This window comes from Capra hircus, chromosome 29, assembly GCF_001704415.2.
Source record: "Capra hircus breed San Clemente chromosome 29, ASM170441v1, whole genome shotgun sequence".
Lineage (NCBI taxonomy): Eukaryota > Metazoa > Chordata > Mammalia > Artiodactyla > Bovidae > Capra > Capra hircus.
In genome coordinates, this window is record NC_030836.1 from 1,387,940 (window position 1) to 1,412,303 (window position 24,364).

Below are 24,364 nucleotides of genomic sequence, written 5' to 3' on the forward strand. Positions count from 1 at the left end.
GATGGGGTGTGTGTGTGGTATGTCTGTAGTGTGATGTGAGTGGTGTGCACAGTGTATACAGGGCGTGTGTGATGGGGTGTGTGTGCAGTGTGTCTGTAGTGTGGTGTGAGTGGGGTGCACAGTGTATATAGGGGGGCGTGTGTGATGGGGTGTGTGTGCAGTGTGTCTGTAGTGTGGTGTGAGTGGGGTGCACAGTGTATACAGGGCGTGTGTGATGGGGTGTGTGTGCAGTGTGTCTGTAGTGTGGTGTGAGTGGGGTGCACAGTGTATACAGGGGGTGTGTGTGATGGGGTGTGTGTGGGTTTGCACACACGCAAACACGTGTGTAAGGAAGATCCTGGCGGGGGTGGGGTGCAGGACGCTGTGCTCTGAGCGGCACCTGCAGAGCGCCGCTCTTCTAACCCTGCAGAGCTTCTGCTTCCAGCCTAGCTCACACAGGAGCCCTGGACTCCTGCAGCCCCTCAGGGGAAGTGACGAAAGCAGCAGGAAGCCCAAGCAGGAGCGCAGCAGTGGGGAGGAGGCCGCCTCTTGCACCCCAGGCCCCTCTGCCTTCTGCTCCTTCCTCGCCCGTGCGGGACCGGGCCCGACACACCCGGATTGTGGGTGGGCTGGGCCCGATGTTCTCGCCGGGACGCGGCCTCCAGGACCTGCAGGGGTCCCTGGCTGCCTGACCCCAGCGTGCTGAGGGGCTTCTCGTCCACATGGTGAAAGGCCCCCAGCCGCACGCTGTCCTCTGGCTGGCACAGCCCAGGCGGCTGACCTCCCCCGAGGAGTGGATTCTCTCCCATCATTTCCTGAGTGCGTCGCCCGGCCGGGCATCAGGTGGGAGATTATCTGCCTGCACAGGGTCCCGGGCGCTATCAGCGGGGGTAGGCTGGCTGCCCGGGCCCTCAGCCTGGCTGCCCTTGGAAGAGTTCTGCAGGCAGCGCCGCGGGTTCCAGAGGGCAGAGACGATCCTCTTGTATTCCCTGCGGAAGTTCTTGTTCAGGAGCCCATAGACGATGGCGTTCAGGCAGCTGTTGAAATAGGCCAGGAAGTAGCTAGAGACAAACAACCCCTCTGGGATCCGGGGAGCCACTTCTTCAGGGTCAATGGCCACGGCGAGGCCGATGCAGTTCAGCGGCGCCCAGCAGATGGCGAAGATCACGAAGACCACGAACATGCTCAGAAAGCTCCGCACGCGACCGGCCCACGGGCGCGGCTTGCTCTCCGCCTTGACCTTCCTGCGGGCGCGCAGCACCAGCACCCAGATGTGCAGGTAGCAGAAGCACACGACGGCCACGGGCAGCAGGAAGTGCACGAGCACCACGGCCGCCGTGTACCCGGCGCTGGCCGTCTGCGCGAAGGTGCACGAGTAGACGCGCGGGTCGTACTCCAGGGACCCCACGAAGAAGTTGGGCAGCAGGACCAGCAGGGTGAGCAGCCAGACGAGGCCGACGTAGAGGGCGGCGTGCCGGCTGCGGCAGAGGCGGTGGTAGGTCACGCTGCGGCAGACGTAGCAGTAGCGGTCGACGGCGATGGCGGTGATGTTGAAGACGGAGCCGACCACGCTCAGGCCCATCATGAAGGCGCTGGCCTTGCAGTGCGCCTCCCCCAGGGCCCAGCCGTCGTGGAAGATGGCCACAAGGGTCAGCGGGTAGGGGTACAGGGCTACGGCCAGGTCAGCGAACGCCAGACTCACCAAGAACAGGTTACCTGGAGCAGGAAACAGGCAGAGAGAGTCAGGAGGAGACCTTGCGATCTCCATCCTCTAGAATATTCTAGCTTCTGTCCCTTCCAGGAGGGACTCTCCCAGGACACCGATGTGCCACCATCACCATGCATCTGGGGGCCCCCTGCAGAGGCTGCAGTGACCACCTCAAGGGTTCAAAGCACCTGGCCGATGGAAAGGACCCAAAAAGCACAGCAATCAAAAGAGCCAGGTCTGATCCCAAGGGCGTTTGGGAAACGGGGGCTCAGAGCCACTCAGTTGGGAGTGCCCCCAAGTTAGACCCTCAGGAAAAGCAGATTCTATACCTGTAGCTACAGACAGACCTACAAGGTAGAGAAAGTCCTCCCTGTCCAGATACACATTGTCACCCCACCTCAGAGAAGACTCCTGGGGAAGCTGGGAGACCCACAAGCAGGCTTCTTAAAATGTCTGTTTTAGCCTCAGATGCTTGAGGTCACCTCACTCAGAAACAACTGAAACGACATTTGTTAGTTCCCTAGGAGTTCTCAGGACCCAACTGTTCCTGAGTCTAGAGCTAAGTTAGGATCTGAGGGAAAAGTGTTAGTCACTCAGTTGTGTCTGGCTCTCTGCGACCCCACGGACTAGTAGCCCTCCAGGCTCCTCTGAACACGGAATTCTCCAGGCAAGGATACTGGAGTGGGTTGCCAAGCCCTGCTCCAGGGGATTTTCCTGACCCAGGAATCAAACCTAGGTCGCCTGCATTGCAGGCAGACTCTTTACCATCTGAGCCACCAGCAAAGGGTCTGAAGGAAACAGGGTGTAACTGAAAAGAAAGGAGCTCATTTGGACATGTGGAAGTGCTTTCCAAGCAGTGAGCTTCCCTGTCTCTTGAGACTTTCAAATACAGGTTAGATGGTGAGGAGAACCCTGCCTTAGGGTAAACTGTGAGATTCCTTCCTATTCTACTATTTCGGGACTCTGTTTAGTTAATGGGAGAAAATACCCCTCAAATTATTTCATGCTGGTACTACAGGCAAGAAGGGCACATCTCAGGACCTGCTTGGGATATGGGGGTATCTCCTGCTTTTTCGTTTAATTCTCAGCCATGTTCTGTCTCCACTGGTAGATTTCAGTTTCTGATTCCACTGTGCATATATGCATGCTAAGTCGCCTCATTCATGTCTGACTCTCTGTGACCCCATGGACTGTATCCCACCAGGCTCCTTTGTCCATGGGATTCCAGGCAAGAATTCTGGAATTCTGGAGGGTTGCCATGCCCTCCCCCAGGGGATCTTCCTGACTCAGGGATTGAACCAGTGTCTCTTATGTCTCCTGCGCTGGCAGGCAGGTTCTTTACATCTAGCACCACTTGAGAAGCCCTTCTGACTCTCCTACTTAGACCTTACTTGGTCTCAGAGAGTGAGGGATTACCTCTTTCCAATTTGTTGTCAGATGACTCAGGAATAATTACAGTTGATTTACAATACTGTATTAGTTTCAGGTGTACAACATAGTGATTCAGTATTTTTATAGATTATACCCCATTTAAGGTTATTATACAATATTATCTGTATTCCCTGTGCAATTCTTAAAGTTTATTTTGCACATAGTATTTTTCTCTCTGAATCCCTTATTGCTATGCTGCCCCTCCCCCATACCTTCACCCCACGGATAACCACGAGTTTGCCTCTGTATCTGTGACCCTGCTTCTTTTTGTTATAGTCACTATTTGTTCTGTTTTTAGATTCCACATAGAAATGGAAACACCCAATGTTTGTCATTCTCTGTCTGACTTATTCTACCAAGTCAAATGGCATCCAGTTCCATCCAAGTGGTTGCACGTGGCAAAACTTCACTCATTATTACAGCTGAGTAAGATTCCACTGTGTATGTGTAAACCCCGCATCTTCTTTATCCAGTCATCTGTCCAGTCACCTTGATAATTGCAAATAATGCTGCTATGAACATTGGGGTGCATATGTATTTTTTTGAACTAGTATTTTCTTTTTCTTTCAGACATATAACCAGCAGTGGAATTGATGGATCATGTGGACAGTCTATTGAATGTGAGAAACTATTTGCAAATGGTATGTCCGATAAGGGGTTAATATCCAAAATGCAAATAGCTCATAAACTCAATATAAAAAATAAAACAAATAAACTGACCAAAAAATGAGCGGAAGACCTAAATAGATGTTTTTTCAGAGAAGACACACAGATGGCCAACAGGCTTATGAAAAGATGTTCAGCATCACTAATCATCAGAGAAACGCAAATCAGAACCACAGTAAGATATCACCTGACACTGATCAGAGTGGCTATGACCAAAAAAAAACACAAATAACAAATGTTGGTGAGGATGTAGCGAAAAGGGAACAGAACCTTAATACACTGTTGGTGGGAATGTAAACTGATGCCGCCATTGTGGAACACACACAAAAAAGAAATTAACTGTTGTTTTGACATTTGGAAGTGGGCACTGGAAGTTGGAGTGACCTGGGGTAATCGCAGTGCTGTTACTTTTTAACTTGACCAAGTCCTTGAACTTCTTTTCTCTGTGACGACTGCTTTGTCAGTTCTGTTCTTTATTTTTGGAGCCCTCTTTTCCCCTCCTCAGACACACGTGCATGGCTATTTCTGTGACAAAAATCCCTTCTTTCCAACGTGGGGATGCTGGCCTCCGCAGGGCCCATGGCCTCCTGGCAGGGTGGCAAAGGAGCTTCTAGCCCTTGCAAGCACGGGCGGACAAAGGCTCGAGCGGCTGGGAGCAGGTGCGGCTCAGCCCGCTGTTTCTCAGGAAGCAAGTCAAGCTGTGCGGTGTTAACCTGGCCCAGCCCAGAATAACGCCCCAGAGGCGGCAAACAGCCTGTAAACAGTGGGTAGAACACATTCGGCTCCATGTGGAAAGTGATTCAATTACTCTTCCCCATTACTCTGGCTGTTCCTAAAAGGCTGAAATCAACCAGTTCCTGCTGTAGATCCATCTGCCCAGACATCCTATCATCTCCAGACTTTCTTGACAAAATTCCAAATTAGAGGAATAAAATTCTTGCCATGTTTCCCATCTCTAAGAAGCCAGGCCCTGTCTAGAGGAAAGTTAAGGGGAGGCTGAGTTCTGCAGTCCCATTTTCTACAGACAGGTGAGAAATCGAGCAGGACACGCAGTGCTGCTCATCACCCCGGGCACAGGCCTCTAACGAGCATTTATCTCACAAGCCTTGGCGTGACTTATTTCTATCGGCCTCCATCAGACAGGGCATGTTAGTGGAGACAGACCTTCACAACAGGGTTTTGTATTAATATGGATGGAACTCCTTCCAGCATTCATACACAAAGCACATCCTTCCACATACACAGCCACCACGGTCCCCTCCCTCTCGGCCTACTCTTCCTTTTTCCGGAAATCTAGTCCTCAGTGGGGATGTGCTAATCTGGAAGAGAACCAGCAGATGCTGAGCTATCTGGTCTTCATAAAAATTCTGCATCCCTCTTTCCTGTGTCCACTCTATTTCCTAAGAAGAATGTGTTGGTTTTAAACTGTCTCTGCTCTTTGAGCTAAAAGTAGCGATGCAGAAATAGATAGTTGTGGACTCATTTGCTCAACAAATACTGCTGAGTATTTACTGGGTACTGGCTCTGACTGTGGGCTTCCCTGGTGGCTCAGCCGGATGCTCTGACCACGCTGGGGCTGAGGGTATGGGGTAAGCAAGAACGACGCATCTTCTCCTACAAACCTCATGGTCTCATACAGGAGACAATGAAATGAAAGTGAGATGTAATGGGACTTCCCTGGTGATCTAGTGGTCACCATGCAGAGCGGCCAGGCTTGATCCTCGTCAGGGACCTAGATCTTGCACGCTGTAAATAAAAAAATCCTGCGTGCAGCAACTAATGAACCCCCATGCCTCAACGAAGACAGGAGGCATGCTGCAACTAAGACCCAGTGCAGCCATGTAAATTAATGAAACACAGTTTTTAGTGAGACGCTGTGAGTGTTACGACAGGGAAGTTAACACTATCATCTCTGTAATCCTTTCCAACAAGGTTTAACTTCCCATGCCTTGAGGTCTTCCTCCATCTCTCACTTACTCAAAAATGTGTGCTGTGTCCACTGAGCACCTATCATGCTTGGGTAGGGCACAGTGATGCCTGAAAGATATGCCCCTGCCACTGAGATGCCCACAGTGCTGTTGGGGGAAAGAGACACAGAAACTGCCTTTTTGTGTAGGGAGAGCTGGGCAGGAGACCAGCATGAGGAGGTGAGAACACTGGGGAAGAATCAAGTCATTCTGGGGTTGAGGGCAGCAGGCAGTGGGGTGGGGATGAGGCTGGTCAAGCACGACCAGCCAAGGGATCAGCTACAAATCACAAAGGCCTTTCTTACAGGCCTGCCTCCATCCCAGCATGGCTATTTACCTCAAATGGGATCTTGCATGGGAAAGGATTTAAGAAATCATAATAATCTTCAAACAAATGTGAGATATTCTTATTAGTTATATTCAGGGATAGGCATTTGAAATAACTGAGTAGGTAATTTATTAAAAATGTGACTTCTTCACAAATACTAAACCAATGTCCTTTCCTATCGCCATAAGCTCCTAATTGGGCTTCTCTGGTGGGCCAGTGTTACAGAATCTGTCTACCAGTGCAGGACACCCAGGTTCCACCCCTGGGCTGGGAAGATGCCCTCAAAGAGGGCATGGCAACCCCCTCCAGCATTCTTTCCTGGGAAAATCCCATGGACAGAGAAGCCTGGCAGGCTACAGTCCATGGGGTCAAAAAAACAGTCAGACACAACTTAGAGACTGAACAACAAACAGAGGTCCTAATTAATCCCCAAATTCTTTGAGGGTGGACATTGTTTTCTTCCAAAATTAAATTACGAAAACCCTGGATCAAGTGGGTAAATCATACAAGGGCTCAGTTGAAATCTAACATAATTTTAACTTACACTTAGCAAGCAAATAGCGTATGCAAAAATAAGATGGAGATATTTTAACCACTTAAAAATATATTTAAGAGCACAAGCATCAACTTAATAAGTAACTAAAGTGATTATTGCTTTGCTGTGCTCAGTGGCACAGTCATATCTGACTCTTTGTGACCCCATGGACTGTAGCCCACCAGCCTCCTCTGTCCATGGAATTCTCCAGGCAAGAATACTGGAGTGGGTTGCCATTTCCTTCTGCAGGTGATCTTCCTAACCCAGGATTCAGGATCAAACCTGCGTCTCCTGCTTGGCAGGTGGATTCTTTACCACTCGGCCACCTGGGAAGCTCTATAAGATGCTTACCACAAAATCTTATACCATAACCATCAAAGCATTGCTTGGAAACTCTTATGGAAGCATTTTTACTTTAATTAGACTTGGTTATAACAAGAAGGCTTCCCTGGTGGCTCCCAGGCGGCTGCGAGCCGGCACACTAAGCATGGCTGAAAGGAGCTACCACACGTCCGAGGTCAGGGGAAGTGGCCTAGAGTGCCAGGCTGCGACGGCGCAGGAATGGCCGAGAGGAGCTATCCTGCATCCAAGGCCAGTGGTGGCTGGGAGGAGACACCCTGCGTCCGAGGTCAGGGGCGGCCCAGAGAAGCCACCTTGCGCCCGAGGCCAGGGGCGGTGACCCTGAGGAGCTACCCCGAGCCTGAGGCAAGGGGTGGCAGCTGGGAGGAGCCACCCACGCCCGAGGCCAGGGCCGGGGGCCGGGAGGAGTGCGGGCACAGGAGAGCCTAGAGGAATATCCCACATTGAAGGTCAGGAACGGCGGCGGTAAGGAGATACCCCTCGTCCAAGGTAAGGCGCAGCGGCTGTGCTTTGCTGGAGCAGCCATGAAGAGATACCCCAAGCCCAAGGTAAGAGAAACCCAAGTAAGATGGTAGGTGTTGTAACAGGGCATCAAAGGGCAGACACACTGAAACCATACACAGAAAAGTAGTCAATCTAATCACACTAGGACCACAGCCTTGTCTAACTCAATGAAACCAAGCCATGCCTGTGGGGCAACCCAAGACGGGTGGGTCATGATGGAGAGGTCTGACAGAATGTGGTCCACTGGAGAAGGGAATGGCAAGCCACTTCAGTATTCTTGCCTTGAGAACCCCATTACAGTATGAAAAGGCAAAATGACAGGATACCGAAAGAGGAACTACTCAGGTCATTAGGTGCCCAATATGCTACTGGAGGTCAGTGGAGAAACAACTCCAGAAAGAATGAAGGGATGGAGCCAAAGCAAAAACAATACCCAGCTGTGGATGTGACTGGTGATAGAAGCAAGATCTGATGCTATAAGGAGAAATATCGCATAGGAACCTCGAATGTCAGGTCCATGAATCAAGGCAAATTGGAAGTGGTCAAACAAGAGATGGCAAGGGTGAACGTCAACATTTTAGGAATCAGCAAACTAAAATGGACTGGAATGGATGAATTTAACTCAGATGACCATTATATTTACTACTGCGGGCAGGAATCCCTCAGAAGAAATGGAGTAGCCATCGTGGTCAACAAAAGAGTCTGAAATGCAGTACCTGGATGTAATCTCAAAAATGACAGAATGATCTCTGTGCGTCTCCAAGGCAAACCATTCAATATCACAGTTATCCAAGTTTATGCCCCAACCAGTAACGCTGAAGAAACTGAAGTTGAATGGTTTTGTGAAGACCTATAAGACCTTTTAGAATTAACACCCAAAAAAGATGTCCTTTTCCATTATAAGGGACTGGAATGCAAAAGTAGGAAGTCAAGAAACACCTGGAGTAACAGACAAATTTGGTCTTGGAATGCGGAATGAAGCAGGGCAAAGACTAATAGAGTTTTGCCAGGAAAATGCACTGGTCATAGCAAACACCCTCTTCCAACAACACAAGAGAAGACTCTACACATGGACATCACCAGATGGTCAACACCAAAATCAGACTGATTATATTCTTTGCATCCAAAGATGGAGAAGCTCTATACAGTCAACAAAAACAAGACTGGGAGCTGACTGTGGCTCAGATCATGAACTCCTTATTACCAAATTCAGACTCAAATTGAAGAAAGCAGGGAAAACCACTAGACCATTCAGGTATGACCTAAATCAAATCTCTTATGATTATACATTGGAAGTGAGAAATAGATTTAAGGGCCTAGATCTGATAGATAGAGTGCCTGATGAACTATGGAATGAGTTTCGTGACATTGTACAGGAGACAGGGATCAAGACCATCCCCATGGAAAAGAAATGCAAAAAAGCAAAATGGCTGTCTGAGGAGGCCTTACAAACAGCTGTGAAAAGAAGAGAGGCGAAAAGCAAAGGAGAAAAGGAAAGATATAAGCATCTGAATGCAGAGTTCCAAAGAATAGCCAGAAGAGATAAGAAAGCCTTCTTCAGCGATCAATGCAAAGAAATAGAGGAAAACAACAGAATGGGAAAGACTAGAGATCTTTTCAAGAAAATTAGAGATACCAAGGAAATATTTCATGCAAAGATGGGCTCGATAAAGGACAGAAATGGTCTGGACCTAACAGAAGCAGAAGATATTAAGAAGAGGTGGCAAGAATACACAGAAGAACTGTACAAAAAAGATCTTCATGACCCAGGTAATCATGATGATGTGATCACTAATCTAGAGCCAGACATCTTGGAATGTGAAGTCAAGTGGGCCTTAGAAAGCATCACTACGAACAAAGCTAGTGGAGCTGATGGAATTCCAGTTGAGCTGTTTCAAATCCTGATAGATGATGCTGTGAAAGTGCTGCACTCAATATGCCAGCAAATTTGGAAAACTCAGCAGTGGCCACAGGACTGGAAAAGGTCAATTTTCATTCCAATTCCAAAGAAAGGGAATGCCAAAGAATGCTCAAACTACCACACAATTGCACTCATCTCACATGCTAGTAAAGTAATGCTCAAAATTCTCCAAGCCAGGCTTCAGCAATACGTGAACCGTGAACACTCTGATGTTCAAGCTAGTTCTACAAAAGGCAGAGGAACCAGAAATCAAATTGCCAACATCCGCTGGATCATGGAAAAGCAAGAGAGTTCCAGAAAAACATCTATTTCTGCTTTATTAACTATGCCAAAGCCTTTGACTGTGTGATCACAATAAACTGTGGAAAATTCTGAAAGAGATGGGAATACCAGACCACCTAACCTGCCTCTTGAGAATCCTATATGCAGGCCAGGAAGCAACAGTTAGAACTGGACATGGAACAACAGACTGGTTCCAAATAGGAATTGGAGTGCGTCAAGGCTGTATATTGTCACCCTGCTTATTTAACTTCTATGCAGAGTACATCATGAGAAACGCTGGGCTGGAAGAAACACAAGCTGGAACAAGATTGCCGGGAGAAATATCAATAACCTCAGATATGCAGATGACACCACCCTTATGGCAGAAAGTGAAGAGGAGCTAAAAAGCCTCTTGATAAAAGTGAAAGAGGAGAGTGAAAAAGTTGGCTTAAAGCTCAACATTCAGAAAACGAACATCATGGCATCCGGTCCCATCACTTCATGGGAAATAGATGGGGAAACAGTAGAAACAGTATCAGACTTTATTTTTTTGGGTTCCAAAATCACTGCAGATGGTGACTGCAGCCATGAAATTAAAAGACGCTTACTCCTTGGAAGAAAAGTTATGAGCAACCTAGATAGCATATTCCAAAGCAAAGACATTACTTTGCCGACTAAGGTCCGTCTAGTCAAGGCTATGGTTTTTCCTGTGGTCATGTATGGATGTGAGAGTTGGACTGTGAAGAAAGTTGAGCACCGAAGAATTGATTCTTTTGAACTGTGGTGTTAGAGAAGACTCTTGAGAGTCCCTTGGACTGTAAGGCGATCCAACCAGTGCATTCTGAAGGAGATCAGTCCTGGGTGTTCTTTGGAAGGAATGATGCTAAAGCTGAAACTCCAGAACTTTGGCCACCTAATGTGAAGAGTTGACTCACTGGAAAAGACTCTGATGCTGGGAGGGATTGGAAGCAGGAGGAGAAGGGGACGACCTAGGATGAGATGGCTGGATGGCATCACAGACTCGATGGACGTGAGTCTGAGTGAATTCCGGGAGTTGGTGATGGACAGGGAGGCCTGGCGTGCTGCAATTCATGGGGTCGCAAAGAGTCGGACACGACTGAGTGACTGAAGTGAACTGAACTGAACTGGTGGCTCAGATGGTAAAGAGTCTGCCTACAATGTAGGAGACCCGGGTTCAATTCCTCAGTCGGGAAGATCCCCTGGAGAAGGGAATGTCAACCCACTCCAGTATGCTTGCCTGGAGAATCCCAGGGAGGGAAGACCCTGGTGGGGTCCATGGGGTCACAAAGAGCCTGATGTGACTGAGCCACTAACACACATAACCACAAGAAAACAATTGGTATAGCACATTAATGTTTACAATATGCACTCACACTAACTGACTCAATTGTTTTTCACAGGAATCCTTTAAGGCTGCTTTTATGATGGATCAGCTGATTCCATTTTACAGATCAAGACATTAGCATCCAGAATATGTGAACAGAGAAAGAGGGGAGGAATTTAAAAAAAAAAAAACGAGGAGAGAAACAAGAGGAAATCAGGAAAAAGAAACATCAAAGGGATTAATGGTGTGGAGTTTTTGGTCATCACAAGAGTGAGAGAGTGCAAACAGTGCCCTCTCTCCTGCCAGCTAGGAGACCAGCAGGGTGAGCAAGCGCGAGCCTGGTGAGTGCTGGAGGACACGCTTCTGCACTGGAGGCCACCCTCCTACTCTGCTTTGCCTTCAAGAGGAGGGAAACGAACTGGTGATTGGAAAGGGCTATCCTTTGATAGAGAGACTGTAAGTTTTTTTCTTTTTCTCTCTTTTAAATGAGAGAGGCTTCTATCTGACACATAATAAGCACATAGTAGTCTTTTTTTTTAATTTACAATGATGTGCTGATTTACAACGTTGTGTTGATTTCTGCTCTACAGCAAAGTGATTCAGTTATACATGTATACACCTACTTTTCTTATATTCCTTTTCATTATGGTTTAATCTTAGGATATTGAACATAATTCTCCATGTTACACAGGAAGGCCTTGTTGTTTATCCATTCTATATATAATAGTTTGCATCTGCTAAGCCTGTGTATAACAATCTTCAGTTCAGTTCAGTCACTCAGTCATGTCCGACTCTTTGCAACCCCATGAATCACAGCACGCCAGGCCTCCCTGTCCATCACCAACTCCCGGAGTTCACCCAGACTCAAGTCCATCGAGTCGGTGATGCCATCCAGCCATCTCATCCTCTGTTGTCCCCTTCTTCTCCTGCCCCCAATCCCTCCCAGCATCACAGTCTTTTCCAATGAGTCAACACTTCGCATGAGGTGATCAAAGTACTGGGGTTTCAGCTTTAGCATCATTCCTTCCAAAGAAATCCCAAGGTTGATCTCCTTCAGAATGGACTGGTTGGATCTCCTTGCAGTCCAAGGGACTCTCAAGAGTCTTCTCCAACACCACAGTTCAAAAGCATCAGTTCTTCGGCACTCAGCCCTCTTCACATCTTAGCCTTAGTCTAACAATCTTAGCTATTACCTATTATTGGGATTTTTATATTATTATCACCTGCATTATTATTTATATTATCAGTCATATATTATTATAATTACATAAAATTATGACAACTTGATATCATTATTACAAAGAACAAGAAAGAGGCTCATAATGTTGGACTAGGCTCCCTGGGAGATAAGATGTGAGAAGTCCTATAGCATGAGAATGGTGAAGTTAGGACATTGCTTCTAAAGTGTAAACTCCCTCAGAACCGGGACTTAACACCCTAAGTTTTCCTCTTTCAGCCATCAGTATCTTAAACTGTAAGACGTAATGGGTAACAGGATTTTCTGAGTTTTGCAGCATATCATGCTAAATACAGACACCAAACTTTGTGGGGAGCAAAAAAAGGCAGTCTAACATGAAAATGTTCACACTCGGGGATACTGAGGACTCCAAGGGGGCAATTAACAAGGATTATGAGCTTTCTGGCTATTTGGCTAAAAGACATAATTAAGAGATTTAAAATGCTTCTATTTTTTCTCAGTAAAGAGAAAATACTTAGAGCTAAAATGTGAAGTTGGAAGGCTCAGGCAACATCAGAGAAGGAGTCTAATGAAGCACAGTTTGGTTTTCAGCTGATAAGAAGCCCTCCAAAGCCTGAAGGCTCAGCAGCTCAGAAGATGCTTGCCACCAAGGGATGTCTCCAGGAGTGCTTGATTGATGGTGGACAAAGCCTGGCTGAGGCAGGGCCACTTACCTGGTAACGCCTGGATGGCGGGGGCTGTGGGCCCATTAAACATTTCCTCCAGGCCCTTCAGAAGCTTTACCTCAGGGTCAGCCTGTGATGTGTAAATAAATCACCGTCTACCTCCTCAATTCAGGATCTGCTCTAATTTAACTGGGGATGCCAACACGGCCAGGCTGAAATCCCCCCCAGGAAGTCTGCAGTGCAGCCAGTGGTTCTGGGTGAGAGATGATGTAGACCCTGCTCACTGCTGGGCGTCCAAGCGACAGAGTGCATTCCAGACAAGGACCTGGGTATTCAGCAAGCACTGCATGTCTTTCTGGGTAATCCCAACATCAGATATTCCACATCCTTCTTCCTTACAAATTACAAGAATGCCCTAGGTATGGCCATACCTCCACTCACTAACAACACCTCCCCGACAGCCTCTTAATCCACCTGCAGAATAAGAATCCATTGTCAGGCAGTGGCTCCTGATCATTACCTGGGAAACTAGGGTCCCTGTGCTGGTAGGCCAGGAACCATGGATGCTGTGGTGCCTTCCGCTAGCTGATGGAGACTCTCTCTGCATTACAGTAAGGACACGTTTCTCTCAGCTCTTTTCTGTGTGGCTGGCAGTCTGGATGGTGCAGGGTAATGACAGCAGGCTCCATTTTATAGGTGGTTTACAGTGAGTAGCCTCAAGCCAGAATGGGCAAGAGGCACATACACATTATTATATATAAAACAGATAACTGGTAAGAACCTGCTGTAGAGCACAGGGGACTCTACTCAGTACTCTGCAATGGCGTGGATGGGAAAGAATCTCAAAAATAGTGAATGCATGTATATGTATAACTGACTCACTTTGCTCTCCCCCTGAAACTAACACAACGTTGTAAATTAACTATACTCAAATAGTCGGAGAAGACTCTTGAGAGTCCCTTGGACTGCAAGGAGATCAAACCAGTCCATTTCAAAAGAAATCGGTCCTGAATATTCATTGGAAGGACTGATGCTGAAGCTGAAACTCCAATACTTTGGCCACCTGATGTGAAGCGCTGACTTTGGGGAAGACCCGTTGGAGAAGACCTTGATGCTGGGTAAGATTGAAGGCGGGAAGAGAAGGGGACGACAGAGGATGAGATGGTTGGAAGGCATCACCAACACAATGGACATGGGTTTGAACACACTGTGGGAGATAGTGAAGGACAGAGAAGCCTGGAGTGTTGCAGTCCATGGGGTCACAAAGAGCCGGACACACCTTAGTGACTCAACAACATCAACATACACCAATAAAAATTTAAAAAACAAACTCCCCAAGGAGTCACTGGGGCACAATTTTAGGGAGCCGGCTGGCCACAGAGGAACAACAGGGGTCAGTACACTCTAGAGAAGGTGCCAGTCAGCTTTTGAGGACAAGAATGAGATATACTTTGGGCTTTTAGTGCTCATGGCAATTCAGTTCCCTGAGATTCATACTGATGGTGTGAGTGGTGCTGAGTATACCTCACCTCATGAAGCAAAATTAACACCTTCTGTCTCACTGCTTTCTTGATTATTTTGTCCATTTCAATTTGTTTCAGCAGACCTAGATGAAGTTTCAGAAACGGAATAAAAGTCTCTGCTCTCAATGATTTCACAGTCCTGTGGAGAGAGAAAAAACTCAAGAGTGGCACTGCAAGGGAAGTGCTGTGTGGACTGGGCGGGGTCGTGGGGGAGACAGTGACCACGCCTTTCATGATATTAACTATAGAGCCAACAACCAGCAGGAGGGCTGAGGAAGGGGGTTGAGCTAGTGTCTTGGGAGAAGACAGTCTACCTCTATGTTGGCTACTTTTCCTAGTCAAATTTGACTTTGAGGTCTGCAAAAAGAAAGTGAAAGTGGCTCAGTTGAGTCCGACACTTTTCGACCCCAGGACTATACAGTCCATGGAATTCTCCAGGCCAGAATCCTGGAGTGGGTAGCCTTTCCCTTCTCCAGGGCATCTTCCCAATGGAGGGATCAAACTCAGGTCTCCTGCATTGCAGGCAGATTCTTTACCCGCTGAGCCACCAGGAAAGCTCAAGAATACTGGAATGGGTAGCCTCTCTCTTCTCCAGTGGATCTTCCCGACCCAGGAATTGAACCTGGGTCTCCTGCATTACAGGCAGATTCTTTACCAACTGAGCGACCAGGGAAGCCCTTGAGGTCTGCAGCTGGTGTGCAATTCTTAGAGCCTGAAGGAGCCTCCATTTTTCGGCTGAGCCTTACAGCATATGGGATCTTCCCTGACCAGGGATCGAACCCGAGCTCAGGATTTTAACTACTTACCGCCATGGTAGTAAGGGATATGAGGGAGATATTCTCTAGCCAAAAAGAGGCAGGGGAGCTTCCCGAGATGAAGAGAGAACATCAGAGAACACAGGCCGGGAGCGGGTGGCAGCAGCTCCCGTCTCTGTGAGCCGGAGCAGAGAGCCAGGGCTGTGACCCTGGGGAGTCCTGCAGGCTTGTGCCAGGGGCGCTGGGGCCCATTCTGTAGATGCAGGAAGTGGTCCCTGGACGCAGGGGTTCGTCTGGCCATGGTGACAGGGAGGGCGGACGGGAGGGGAAAGCTGTCTGGGGACCAGGGACATGGCTTGTTTAGGGGAGGATAAGAGTGTGAACTGGGGCATGTAGAGATACTATGAGACCAAAATCAGGGGGACTTGGGGAACAAAGGAACCAGTGACAACTCTCAGGAATAGGGTGTCTCAAAGATGAAGAGAGGAAGGAGGTTCAAGAACTAGCATCAGGTGAGCCGAGGGAATGGAAGGTCCCGGGAGGGAGCGGCCCCCAGCAGAACACAGCACAGGGCATCTCCCAGGAGGGCAGACCCAGGGGGCTCGGAGAAATGGGGAGCAATGAGTGATTAATGGATATAAACCGTTAGTCAGACGTCTGCTGTAAAGGAGAAAGGAGTCATGAAGCTAGAAGGACACATAAGACCAAGGAAAGATTACTTTTTCTTTTAATCAAAGGATCCCCAGTGTGTGGGGGTGGGGAGAGGGGCTAAAGGGAAAGAGAAATTGAAAACACAGCGAGAAAGAAGGAAGGTGCTGGAGGAAGGTTCTGTAAAAGCAGGAGAGGAAAACAGAAAATACAGGGGTGGATGTTGGCGAGGCCTGGACAGGGGAAGGACAGCAGGGGCGGGCACCCGGAGAAGTCCCCAGACGCTCCGGGAGAGTCTGGGGTGCGGAGGGTCCCCAGGGAGCACGCGGGGAAGTGGAGACGCCGCCCGCGCCATGCAAGGAGTAAGGCTCGGAAGCGCAGCAGGGAGGGAAACAGACTCCTGACCTTACCTTCTAAGTGACGCAGTGCTCTGCATCTGCCTCCCTCCCTTCCTGTCTGCCACGCTCTAGCGCCATCTCTGAGAAAGTTAGCCCAAGGCATGAGCACAGAAGTCGCAGACAGGGGAGTCCCCCGTGCCCACAAAAGCACAGTCAATCTAACCATCTACACTGCTATGGAACATCCCCTGTTATTAACAATAAGAATCTGCCAGACAGAGAAACTGAGTTTATAATAGTCAAGTAGAGGATAATGACACCTGCTAAGAATGCGGTTGTGACTTTAATGTGTGCTGTGTGCCTGAGTTATTGTAAATGCACATGTTCTCATTATTACAGCCCTGTTTTCTTAATACGGATGAATTAAAGAACTAGACTCAATTACAGAAAGGTCCAAGATGTTTCTTAAAGTAACTCCAAACTCTTCAGTAAGAGGAAAACCTGACGAATAGCAGTGAAAGTCGCTCAGTCGTGTCGACTCCTTTAAATTATATATAAATTATATATATGTGTGTGTGCATGTTAGTTGCTCAGTGACGTCTGACTCTTTGTGATCGCATGGACTCTAACCTGCCAGGCTCCTCTGTCTATGGGATTCTGCAGGCAAGAATACTGGAATGGGTGGCCGTTCCCTTCTCCAGGGGATATTCCCAAGCCAGGGATCAAACCCAGGTCTCCCACACTGCAGGTGGATTCTTTACCAGCTGAGCTACCAGGGAAGCCGATGGATAGGAGAAGGGGTGCTGACTATTCAAAGTGCTGCAGGTGTTGGGCCATCTTGTGAAATCTCAGTCTGCCAACTGCTTTTTCATGACCATTAGCAATAAAGCCAAGGGTCAAATAAAAACTGGTTAAGTTGCGTGACTGGGGCAGGAAACTGTCAGAAATAGGAAGATCCCCTGAAGGGAACGGCTACCCACTCCGGTATTCTGGCCTGGAGAATACCACGGACTATAGTCTGTAGAGTGGCAAAGAGTCGGACACGCCGGAGCTACTGTCACTTTCACGCACAGATATGGTATTAAATTCTTTTTTCTGGTGCTGGGCTGTAGCAGATTCGCCAAGACACAGGAAGGATGAACACAGGGAGTGCTAGTGTTAACACGCTCATTACCTGCCCCAGCCATACTCTCAAAGCAACAAGGTCTCTGTGAACTTCACTAGGAGAGAAGAAGAGGCCAGCCTGCCTGCGGATGGAGGAGGGGAGAAGAAGCTTGCCTCCTTCAGGCAAAGGAAACAGCACCTGGCCCCAGCCACCTCGCCCAAGGGAGGAAGCCCACAAAGGCTCCTCTAAACACCTGGTTAATTTGGGAGAGAAGCCCTGCTTCCCTGGGCAGGAAATGAATCCTTGTGGCTGCTACAAAAGACAATATGATCAAAATGATTTTAACCGGCTCTTTCCTAGAAGATAAGCCTCTATTCCAAGGACACAACAATATCTTGAAAAAGTTATTGCAGATAATAAAAGTCACCACTACTGAAATGACTGAGTTAGAAAGTTTAACTTTTCCTTTCCTTCCAGTTTAACTGAGATGTAATTGAGACCCAGGACTGTATATTTAAGGAGCAAAGCAAGATGATTTGATTTATATACACCATGAAAAAATTACCACAATAAGTTTAGTGAACATCCATCATCTCAAATAGATGCAAAAAGAAACAGAAAAAAAATGTCCTTGTGATGAGAACTCTTAGGATTTACTCTCAACAACTGTCATGTGACATACAGCAGAGTTATATTTACCATGCTGTACACTGCATCCCAACCACTTATTTATCTTAGAAGTGGTCGTCTGTGCCTTTAGATTGCCTTAATCCAGTTTCCTCTGCCCTCAACTCTTGCCTCTGGCTCTACAAATCTGACCTCTTTTTCTGAGTTTGTTTTTGAAGTATAACTAACCTATAACAATGTTAGTTCCTAGTGCACAACACAGGGATTCAATACTTCTATACATTTCAAAATGATCCCTATAAATAGTTACCATCTGTCACCATACAATTACTTCAAATGTGGTTTCCAATATTACAGATAGAAGCCCACATTTTTGTTTGTTCTTTTAGATAGAAAAGCTTGGGAGTCACTGGGTCACATAAAGTGTTTATAACAATGTACTAGAAATAGCCTTTCTGAATGGTCTGCCTCCTTAGAAAAGCATGATTAAGTTATCTGATTGGTTTTCTGCTATCTTTTCATTTTAATTCACTCTAACATTTGAGTTGCCCCTAAGGCCCAAACAGGGAAACGACAAATGGACCAACGGGTCACTGAGCTTCTCCAAAAGCTAGAATGGTCAGCATGCTCTGATGACCCTCGGGGTCAGAGTTCAGAGACTCCCTCCCTCTGGTTTTGTTCCCTGGCACAGCTACACATGAGAAAGTTGAAACGAGTGTATCGAAAGGGAGAAATAGGATTGCAACACTATTTTGCCAAATTATTATTTTAATCTTCGTTTAGTCCTACGAATTCCCTGTCTTCATTAAACACGGGGGTTATTTGAAAACAATGCAATTCCGACCAAGTAGAGGCTGTCGACGGCTGCCTTTGCACTCTTGTTTGGAACCAAGATGAGGAGCTAAGTATCGGACCAAATCTCTCTAGAGCGTTTCCACTAATTTACTCATTGTCTCAGTAAATATTTTCCAAGCACGTGCTGCGTGAACCACTGTGCTTGGCAGGGGAGGGAGGTGTTGAAGATGAGATTCCTGTGGCCACGGAGGGGCACCATCCAAATCTGCAAAAACTGGAGCGCCTTGGACAGCTCTGACTTTCAGAAGCTCCTATTTTCACAGCTCCCTGCTCTGCCAAGAAGTGGGCGAGAAAAACTTTACCCGATTTACGCTGGCACTGATGCGCCAAGTGCTTCCCGGAGCGTTTGCAAGAGCCACACGTCGGGGAAAGGCAGCAAACTCAACCTAATTTTGGGTTCAAGACCAAACCTGGGGGACTTGTTGAGAGAAGGGAAGGCGGCGCGGGGAGCGGAGGACAGACCGGGCGGCCGACTGCGCGGTCAGGGTCAGACCAGAGACCCGGCCCCGGGAGCGGCCGACGCGGCGGCGGGCGCAGCGCTCACCTGCGTTCCGGAGCTTGCGGTTGCCGAGCACCGAGAGGATGACCAGGAGGTTGCCCACGATGTCCACGGCGGTGGTGACGACGAGCACCGCGGACAGCGCGGGAGCCACCCAGGGAGGCCGGGGCGCCCCGGAGGGCCGCGCGCCGCCCGCGCCAGTCCAGCGGGGGCTCTCGGCCCGGCCGCCCGCCTCGCAGCAGTTGGCGAAGGAGCCGTTCTCAGGCATCCCGGACGCTCCGGCGCCGCGCCAGCCACGGCGCACCCAGTCTCTCCGCAGGCGGGGCGCCCCTTTCCCTGCCCAGCCCCGCGCACCAGCGAGGAGGCCAGTGCGGAGGCACCTGGACCAGATGATTAATTAAGCGTGGGCAGGGGGCGGAGAAAAACGTAGGACTGAGAGGAGCATTTGGGGTGCAGGCGCTGCTGAAAGAAGCGCGTCTCCGCTTGGCTCGCTCAGCAGCAGGTGCGACGGCGCGCAGCCCGGAGCCCAGCACGTGCCTGGCCCGGTTCCGGCCTCAGCGCCTGAGCGCACCGCACAAGAAGCTGGGTGTCCAGGGACACCCAGATTCTCGGACTGGAAAAGGTGCTGCTCGTCAGGACCTGCTGATTGGCTGTCAGAAGGGCACTGCCCCTCTAAAGCGAATACATAACTCCAGGCGTCGCGGAGAGATCAGGCAGGCAGCAGCAGGAGAAAGAAGACCCTGCGCTGTTTATTTGCTGTTTACCTGAGAAGTCTTGGCGATGCCTCAGCCCTGTCCTCTTTATAAAACCGCGACAATACTTATGAACATCTTTTTAAACATAATAGTACTTAAAGAGATGTATGGTCAATAGTGGGGGCATTTATAAGGTGTTTTTTGAAGGGATTAGACCACAAAGAGGAGTGCAGTATGGTTATAGGAAAGAAGAAACGCAGATGCCCTTTATTTAAAGTGTGTGAGCACTTAATCTTATAAGAACAATTGCTTGTCCCTCTCCAGGGTAATTTTATGCCAAGTACTGTCTTACCCACTTTTTGCATCACTAGAATCAAAATGGCTGATAATCTATTTGGCAAAGAAGTAAAGTACCTGCTTTGATGAGAATGAAAAATGGTACAGTCACTGCTATTTGGTAGTTTCTTATACAATTAAACATATTCCATTTTTTGACCTGCAGTGAAATGAAGATGAAACATATGTGCACAAAAAAATTTGTGCAAGAATTGTCCAGAGCAGGGTTAGTTATAGTAGCCTAGACAGCCCAAAGGTCCCTCAAGAGAGGAATGGATAAAACAATTGTTAATTGTCAATATGACTCATCAGTAAAAGTTACAGATACACAACAACATGGGTTAATCTAAACAGTATTATGTCGAGCAAAAGAAGCAAGATATAAAAGCATACATTCTTCATTATTCCAATTGTATGATGTCCAAAAACAGGGAAATTCATCTATGGTGATATTTATCAGAACAGTGGTTGCCCAATGCGAGGTGAAGATTGACTGGAACAGATCATGGAATAAATTTCTGGGATGTTATTGGTATGTGTTATTAATGTACATTTTACTCTCCCACTCTGCACACACACACAAAAAACAGAAACAAAAGAACCGAGAGAGGAACTCTAACGGTGTGATGTTGCAGAAGATTATAGTTAAAGCAATAAATGCCTTGAGAGGTGAGCGCATCTGAGCCCAAGGAAGGCAGATCATTGTTAGGAGAGAGAGGCTTTTCCCCCTACAGGGGAAATGAAGCATAAGCCCGTGCAAATTTGGACGTGTTTCTAAATCGGCAGGAGATGGGGGAGTTCCTCTCTGGCTGCCATCTTCTCAGGGAGCTCCGGGCTACCTCATTAGCTGGGATTCAGGGGGAAAGAATGTGGGAGACGAAGACAGGAGGCCTGAAATGTCATTGCAGAAAACAGGAACTTTAAGAAAATGCAGCAGGTGTGTCAGGAGACGGAAATGACCCGATGCAGCTTAAGATGACGGCTCAAAATGAAGCTCGTCAGCCTTGTTGGCGGCTCTGTAGCAGCAACTGGGAGCTGCTCGGGGTGGATGAAGAGAAGGCAGAGTGAAGCTCACCCAGAATGTCGATTTGCCAGTGAGGAGCAGCTCACAGAAGGAAGTTGGGGGGCATGGTGGGAAGATGGACCCCAGGAAGACCTTAAATGGGAGAGAATGAAAAAACAAAGGGGACTACTAGTCATTGGAAAGAGGCAGGAGTCAGGGATGGGAGGGGTTGGATTTAACGAGTTGCAGTGGGTGAATCTGAAAAAAAATAGTTTGTGATATTGGGAAAGTGACTTGCTTGACACTGAGGTTTCTGAGAATTGTGGATTCTATCGATGTGAGGGCTCTGAGAGTGAGGATGGGGGTGGGTCGCTGGAGGAAGCTTGTTGAAACTGAGAAGGTCAAGGACTTGAGAAGTTACAGGCTGAGTATTACGGCAATGAGAGAAAAGGAAACTCATGATTTTGGTGTGAATCCCTAGTAAATGAGGAGTAGTGAGTGACAGGGATGAGGGGAAGACACAGCTGGATGGCAAGAGTGTCCAGGGGCATGAAATAAACTAAATTCCCTCTTTTTTGTTTAATTGCTTATTTGGGTGTTCCAGGTCTTAGTTTCAACACATGAGATCTTTGATCTTCGTTGCAGTATTCGAACTCTTTAAGTTGCAGCATGCGGGATCTGTTTCCTGACCAAGGGAACTCTCTGCATTGGGAGCTGCAGTCTTAGCCACTGGACCGCCAGGAAGTCCCCAGGGGCATTGTCATAGAAGGGACAGCCATGTTTTCCCTGTTCTTGCAAGTGCACATGTAACAAACAAAAAGTAACATTTCCCTGTCAGCCGCCCCCAGAGCAATTAGTTAAGTATAACATATGTCGCTCCCGCTCAGAAACACTCATGACACACAACTGGTTGATTGTGTATGAAACACACAGTTTTTGCCCAGGGTTGCCCTAGACTGGGATCATGCACATATCCAAAACAGATATCTCAAGACCTTTGGACAGTAAGAATTGGGGTGCATGCATGCATGCAAAATTGCTTCAGTCGTGGCCTACTCTTTGCAACCCTCTGGACTGTAGCCCACCAGGCTCCTCTGTCCATGGGATTCTCCAGGCGAGAATCCTAGAGTGGGTTGCCATGCCCTCCTCTAGGGATCTTCCCGATCGGGGAACTTGCAGCCTGCTGTCTCCTGGCAAAACTGCTCAGGCCGTGCCTTAAAAGGTCAGAAAAATGTTATAGCCACTTCTTTGAAAGACAGGTTGGATATTTCTTAGAAAACTAAAAACATTCTTACCACATGATCCATCAATTGCACTCCTTAGTATTTCTCCAAAGTTGAAAACTTATCTCCACACAAAAACTTGAACATGGATGTTTATAGAAACTTTACTCATAATTTTCAAAAGTTGGAAACTACCAAGATGTCCTTCTATAGATAAATGGGTAAAATGTGGTACATTCATACAATGAAATACTGTTTAGCACTAAAGAGAACTGAGACATTAAGTCATGAAAAGACATGGAAGAAACTTAAACGCATATTACTAGATGAAAGAAGCCATCTGATAAGGCTCTAGTGAAAGTGAAGTCGCTCAGTCGTGTCCGACTCTTTTCTACCCCATGGATTATGGCCTACCAGGCTTCTCCATCCATGGGATTTTCCAGGCAAGAATACTGGAGTGGGTTACCATTTCCTTCTCCAGGAGACGATAAGGCTATATATGATTCCAAGTATATTATATTCTAGAAAAGGCAAAACTATGGAGACAGTAAAAAGAGCAGTGGTTGCCAGGGGTTAGGGGAGAAAGAGATGGCTAGGCAGAGTACAGAGAACTTTGAGGGCAGCGAGTCTGCTCTGTGTGAGATAATGGTGGGTACACGTCATTACATTTGTTCAAACCCATGGAATGAATAATACCGAGAGTGAGCTCTAATGTAAGCGATGGACTTTGGGTGATTCATACATCTTCAAGCGAAACAGCATCCACCCTACTATCAACAAGGCAAACTAAAGCAAACCTAGGGGGAAAGTTATGATGACAGGGAGGCTGGAGTTATGACATCCAAGGTGATGGGGATTTCAGAGAATATCACATTCAAAGAATTGAGAAGACATTCTAGAAGAAGTAAGCTCAGGCTGAGATACTGGTCAAGAGAAGTGGCAGGAACTGGACTTTAGAGTCACCTTGACTCTGGACTTGATGCTATGCGGTAGTGGAATCTGCTGAGCGGTTTGCAGACATCTGCATCCTGCCCCGCTTTTGCAGACTTCCCTTTCATTGCAGAGAGAATGTCTGCCTGGAGAGCAGTTCCCTCGTTGATGACCAAGTGTGGAACAGTGGGGATTGCTGCTGGTGCCCCAGGCCAAGGCCTTTTAACAGAAGAGGTTCTTCCCCAAGAGGTGAGACTGGTAGTGTCTGCCCACAGTAAGGAAAATTCAAACCCCAGAAACGGGAAGGGAGGGACACAGAGGAGAGAGTTCAATGTTCTTGGCTGATTTCTTTAAAAAGTAAATCGACATTTTGAATACCTATGGAGGCTCCTAGGGTTCCAAAAGTGAGTGGAACTGGCATTCTTGTACACCAGCCCCCAAGTCCAAATGCAGATAGAAATGTGCTCACAGAAGGCCATCTTCCCACACCCCAACAAGAATATCTTACACTCTGGATAGTACTTGAAATCTTTCCAAATTGCTTTTACCCAGGCCATCTCGTCCTTCCTTTCATCAGCTCTGTGAGGTGATGTGACTGGTCCAGCTGGAAAAGAAAGGAACAGACTCTCAGAGATAAATAACACACCAGGGTTTGTGGCTGATTAATGGCCAAGATGAGTCTGTAACCCAGCTGTCTGACAAAATTCAATTGTTTTATTGAATGTATAGTGGCTTTTACTTCCCTAGTATGAAATATGTAAAGCATATATCAAAATTTCTTCAAGTAAACAGTTTGCAACATGGTTGAAAGAGCCACTTGCCCATTTACTGATAGTGCAAGAAATAATCGTAGCAGCCACAACTAATAGTGAGTGCTTTCTATGTGCTAGGAGACATTTAATTTAATCCTCACATCTCTATGAGATGGATACAGTTACTGTGTACTTTGAAGAAACTGA

The 24,364-nt window shown here is 47.6% G+C and overlaps 1 protein-coding gene across 1 annotated transcript; it reads right to left on the reverse strand.

Moving 5' to 3' along the window:
* MTNR1B (melatonin receptor 1B) lies at positions 788-19,486 on the reverse strand. Its single transcript, XM_018042917.1, has 2 exons — positions 19,264-19,486; positions 788-1,695 (listed from the first exon to the last, which is right to left on the reverse strand). Exons 1-2 carry the CDS (start codon positions 19,484-19,486, stop codon positions 788-790), a joined length of 1,131 nt encoding a protein of 376 aa, XP_017898406.1.

What these genes read in the sequence shown, in the direction of transcription:
- MTNR1B (XM_018042917.1), bottom strand. Translation starts at nt 19,486, where the DNA reads ATGCCTGAGAACGGCTCCTTCGCCAACTGCTGCGAGGCGGGCGGCCGG. An exon ending in CCGCAAGCTCCGGAACGCAG is followed by an intron (nt 1,696 to 19,263) that starts GTGAGCGCTGCG and finishes TTCCTGCTCCAG; the next exon opens with GTAACCTGTTCTTGGTGAGT.